This window comes from Asparagus officinalis, chromosome 3 (assembly GCF_001876935.1).
Source record: "Asparagus officinalis chromosome 3, Aspof.V1, whole genome shotgun sequence".
Lineage (NCBI taxonomy): Eukaryota > Viridiplantae > Streptophyta > Magnoliopsida > Asparagales > Asparagaceae > Asparagus > Asparagus officinalis.
Genome location: NC_033796.1, coordinates 38,062,102 through 38,067,248, shown reverse-complemented (window position 1 = coordinate 38,067,248; position 5,147 = coordinate 38,062,102). Strand labels below are relative to the sequence as shown.

The following is a 5,147-nucleotide window of genomic DNA, read 5'->3' as shown; positions in this document are numbered from 1 at the left end:
AAAGCCACCGCGTGTCGTTCATCACGTCGGCGAGAATTCTAGAAGCCCTTCCGATCCTCACCTTCATCTCGTCTATAATAAACACCGCCTCCTCTTCCTCTTTCATTCCTCATCGATCGTTGTGAGCGCTGCGATCATTTGGAAATCCTAATTCGAGCGTTTCAGTTCTCGGTCTCTCTAATCGCCAGCAAAATGCCTCGCCGCAGCTCTGGAGGTAATTTCCTTCTCCATTAACAGAGCATGGTTATATTAATTATTAGGTTTAATACAAATTGAGACGGAAAATTTCTATCTTGTCCGAAGTTTATCGCACGGTGTTGTGTGTATGTTGTTGTCTGCTGTAATTTTGTGATCTCTGGAAAGGAATCCAAGCTACAATTAAATGTTGGGACACATAATCTAACAGCCCTTTTGGGCCAGGTTTTGTCTTCATAGTCCTTTTATCATCGACTACACGTGTGGTAGGCGGACCGAATGATGTTTGTTCAGTTTATTCATTTTCAGTTGTAGATTAAAACTGAAAACAGGGAATCAAAGTGTTTTCTTTTTCAGCTAGGTGTTTTCGGTTTGGTGGCTGCCTGTTATCCGGCGTAAATAACCTTTTTGAAATCTAGGTGCAAGTCAACAATGAGGATTGTGGGATATGAGTCGTACCATGAGATTCAACAACTACGATTCGATGTATATTGACCGAATACATAGATTATATTGATTTTCCTACATAGCGCAATAAACAGACGGCTCTTTGGGAAAAGTTTGCTCCTATATTGTGATGTGTTGATGTGTTGGAAATGTGTGTTTAGATGGTATAGGGCATAGTTACCACCTATCAGGACATATGAACGAGACAGTTCTTCATTTCTAACCCTTGGCAGTTGGTTCTTGATTATAACATAGTCCAAAGGTGTAAGTAAATAGATCCTGGTAATTATTAACTAGCATAAAAACATGTGAAATTGGTTTTTAGTGGTTAAGAAGCTAAAAAACTTAGAAAAATAGCACCAATATGATTTCTTTCAGAATTATTTATGTAAAAATCATTGAACAGTTATTTGTGCTTACTTGAAATATATATAAATATTTAGAAGTTGTTGAATGAGTAACATAAAGTAAATATTATATAAAAACAATAGGAATTGTTTCTATAAGAAGAACAATAATTATTTCTATAGGCAGAATAAAATCTGCTTCTATGTGTGACTAAATAATGTTCTTTCTATTTTTTTTGAGTTATACGCTGCAATAACCTTTTGGTAGGAAACTGATTTCTTATATTGCATAGAAATATGTAATTTTCTTGAACAATATAGTGTAACCTTATATATATATATATATATATATATATATATATACATATATATATACATACATATATACATACATGTATATATGTATATATATTATATGTATATATGTATATGTATATATGTATATATATGTGTACATATGTGTACACATATGTGTATACAGATATCTCTGTGTATACACATATGTGTATACACATATGTATATATACATATGTATACATATGTGTATACACATATGTACACACATGTATACACATATGTACACACATGTATACACATATGTGTATACATATGTGTATACCCATATGTATATATACATATGTATACATATGTGTATACACATATGTACACACATGTATACACATATGTGTATACATATGTGTATACCCATATGTATATATACATATGTACCCATATGTATACACATATGTACACATATGTACACGCATCTGTACACATATGTATACGTATACGTATACGTATGTATACACATATGTACACACATCTGTACACATATGTACACGCATCTGTACACATATGTATACGTATACGTATACTTATGCATATATGTATACTATACGTATGCGTATACGTATACATATACCTATACGTATGCGTATGCGTATGCGTGTGTGTATAAATATATATATATATATATATATATATATATATATATATTATATATATATATATATATATATATATATATATAGGCCGACGCCTGGGAATAAGCCCACCATGAGCCCGCGGGGCATGGTTGGGGACAACCCAGGGCCGGGGGGACAAGCCATCCTCCCGGGCTCTTGTCTCCCTCAACTGTAATTATCTTTAATTTTTGAAGTGGAGTCTTTATAAGAGTAGCCTTTATGTCAAAAATTGTTAAGGGAGTTTCTATTTGTAAAAGAGCTCTAATGAATACGCCAATAACAACTAGCTTCATAAAAAGATTGTCGCTAGCGCCAACTCCTTTTATTTGCCATCAGCATTTACATTCCTCCTATCCCATCTCTGTTTCGCTCACAAAAAGGAAAAAAAAAGAAAGAGAGAAAACGGCAGCTCCTTGCCTTCTATTGAGCCTCCGACGGTCGGCGACCTTATTCTGCTCCCATGCGGACCTGTTGCTTCAGGCTTGCACTCCGCTGTCTCTGATAACCCCAATCAGGTAATTTTTTTTAACTAAATAACATTTAGGGGTTTTTTTGGAAGCAAGAAATTTGGGGTTTTGATGTTTTGCAATGAAATGCAAGATTTCTGATTTTGAATCTTGCTGAAATCTTTGTTGTTGAAATTGAATTAGGGGTTATGATGTTTTGGAATGGGTTGAACTTATCGAATTTTGTTAACTATCTGCTGTTATGGCGGTTGCCTCGGCGGAGAGAAATTTTTCCAAAATTAAAATTGATAAAAAGTTATGCTTGCGCACTATGCAATGTCAATAGGAAGATTGAATGGACTGACAATTGATGTCAATTAAAAATGAATAGCTTGGAGATAACTTGAGTATGAATGACTTAATTGAAGGAATCGCTTTAAAAATCAAAGGAGAACGTATTTTCTTTGAATTAAATTGTAGCACAAATGTAATCTCTTCTATATGAATATTGATTTTGCATGAGAATATTATCAGTTTTTGAGCCCAATATAGAACGCGTAAATGTATTATATGTATTCATTTTTATCGTTATTTATTCGTACCAAATTTTGTTTAATATAGGGCAACCAAAATTGGATTGGGCTAGGACAACGCCAAAGCTCGGGCTAGTCATATATATATATATATATATATATATATATAATATATATATATATATTATATAAAACGGGTATGTTTGGTACCAAGACAAGTTTTTGTTCTTGGTAGCCCTCCACTCATTGAAATCGGGGTCCACATTCACATGAGTTGGGGAGTGGTTGAGAATTGGAATGAGTGGATGAGAATATGACACCTCACTGTGAAGCACAAAATTTGTGCTTGGTACCAAACATACCCATTTTTCTCATACACACACACAGAGAATATAATTTGTGTATATTCACTCGTACTATGTGCATGCGTATGGCATGTGTCCAATGTTTTTTTTGTTTGTTGAATTTGCATCATATGTTTGATGTCTTTGAGATTGTGAATCCTTTGTCCATGTTATAAACGTGTTCGGTTGGACTTTGAGATTACTTGTCCTGTGTTCATGTCATATAGGTATTCTGTTTTGGTGTTTTGCATTGATATCTATGGATGTTGAAGGGATAACTAACAGTCCGACGCTATAGGCGTGTAGCTGCCTTACTGTTATGCAGTTAGTTCATGCAAGCAAAAGTAGTCTGCCAAAGTTCTCCTAAATATGGACAGAGTTAAAAAAGAAGCATGATATGAACCAAGCAAGCCAAAAATAAAGCAACATTTACAAGACAATTAACAATGGTAATATTGTTCCCCTTTGCCTGCTTGTTGCAACAGTCACAGAACTTGTGTCCTCTGCCTGTTAACAAATCAGACACAATAGGGTGCAGGTGCCTCCTCACCCCCTCCAGGTACCTCTAGCACTATCCATCACTGTCAGACTTGGAATAAGAGTTTTCACTGCTGGAGCTCCATAATGTTGAAGGGTGAAAAACTAGATCTTATAGCATTGTACATGTACATTGATTTGTATAGTTTGCATTTTGTGTAGTAGGCAGCGTTAACATTATTACAGAATATGGTAGATTTTTAAAATGAAAGTGACATGTTTTCTTGAGCTAAATGTGCTCAGACTTATCCCTGGATATGCGCACACACCCATGAGATCACGCATCTTCACGAAAACATCGAGCTTTAGTGGCTTTGTCAAAATATCTGCGATTTGCTCTTGAGTGGAACACTGCACCAATTCAACAACTTCATCTTTGATGAGATTTCGAAGAAAATGAAAATACACATCGATATGTTTGCTGCAACCATGCATAACTGGATTTTTTTACAGTTTAATGGCTGAGGTTGTTGCAGTGAACCACCGTCGGTTTGCTTTGAACATGATTAAGCTGCTCCAAAATCCTTCTTAGCCACACAGCTTGGCAAGCACTAGAAGCAGCAGCGACGAACTCAGCCTCTGTAGTCGAAAGAGTGACAACCGGCTGTTTCTTTGAAGACCAAGAAACTGAACCCGAACTTAAATAAAGACGTAACCTGAAGTGCTCTTTCGATCATTTCCCATCATTTCCGAACTTAAAATAAAAACGTAACATGATTTGATGGATGGTTTGCAACTTTCTTTCCTTTAAGAATGTCTTGGTTCTTCGGGCTCCATTCAAAGGTCAAGGAGTCCAGTTATGTCCTGAGTAAGATCCACAATGGACTGTTCATTTTCATTTGTAACCTGAATCTCCTTTTGCGCGAAAGACTGACTACGAAAGCCCATACGAGTCTTGTGAATATTCGGTTGGCCATATAAAATTGTGTTATTAATGCCTCATTCTGGAGGAATGGAGTTCTATGTAGGTTGTAGTCATGTTTTTTTTCCCTCTTAATCCAGTTAGCTTATATAAAGGTGAGATCAGTGTAGTTTTTCAAGAATTGGCTAAGAGATCAAAAAATGGTAAGAGAATGAAAATCTCAAAAGTATGTGTGCTTTGAGACTTGGAATAAACAACTCACAGGTTCAATTTGCGCATGCATGAAGCTTAACCTTTTAGTTGTTAATTACAAGTCTATAAGCATGTAGCATTTTGTAAATTTAATTCTCTTTTTATTTTGATCTCCTGGCCAATTCTTCGAAATTTATTTTGATTGCACCTTCTACAAGCATAATGTTATTTAAGACATGATTATGACTTCCAAAGTAACAATATAGTGTAGCCTTATTT

The 5,147-nt window shown here is 35.2% G+C and overlaps 1 protein-coding gene across 1 annotated transcript in view; it reads left to right on the top strand.

Annotated features, from left to right (window-relative positions):
* The window catches only part of LOC109832232 (uncharacterized protein C6C3.02c-like), a 7,929-nt gene continuing 2,782 nt past the window's right edge, over positions 1–5,147 (top strand). Inside the window, exon 1 of the mRNA XM_020399660.1 lies at positions 1–214. Coding sequence (XP_020255249.1) covers positions 193–214 — 22 coding nt within the window. The 5' untranslated portion in view covers positions 1–192. The remainder of the gene's footprint in view (positions 215–5,147) is intronic.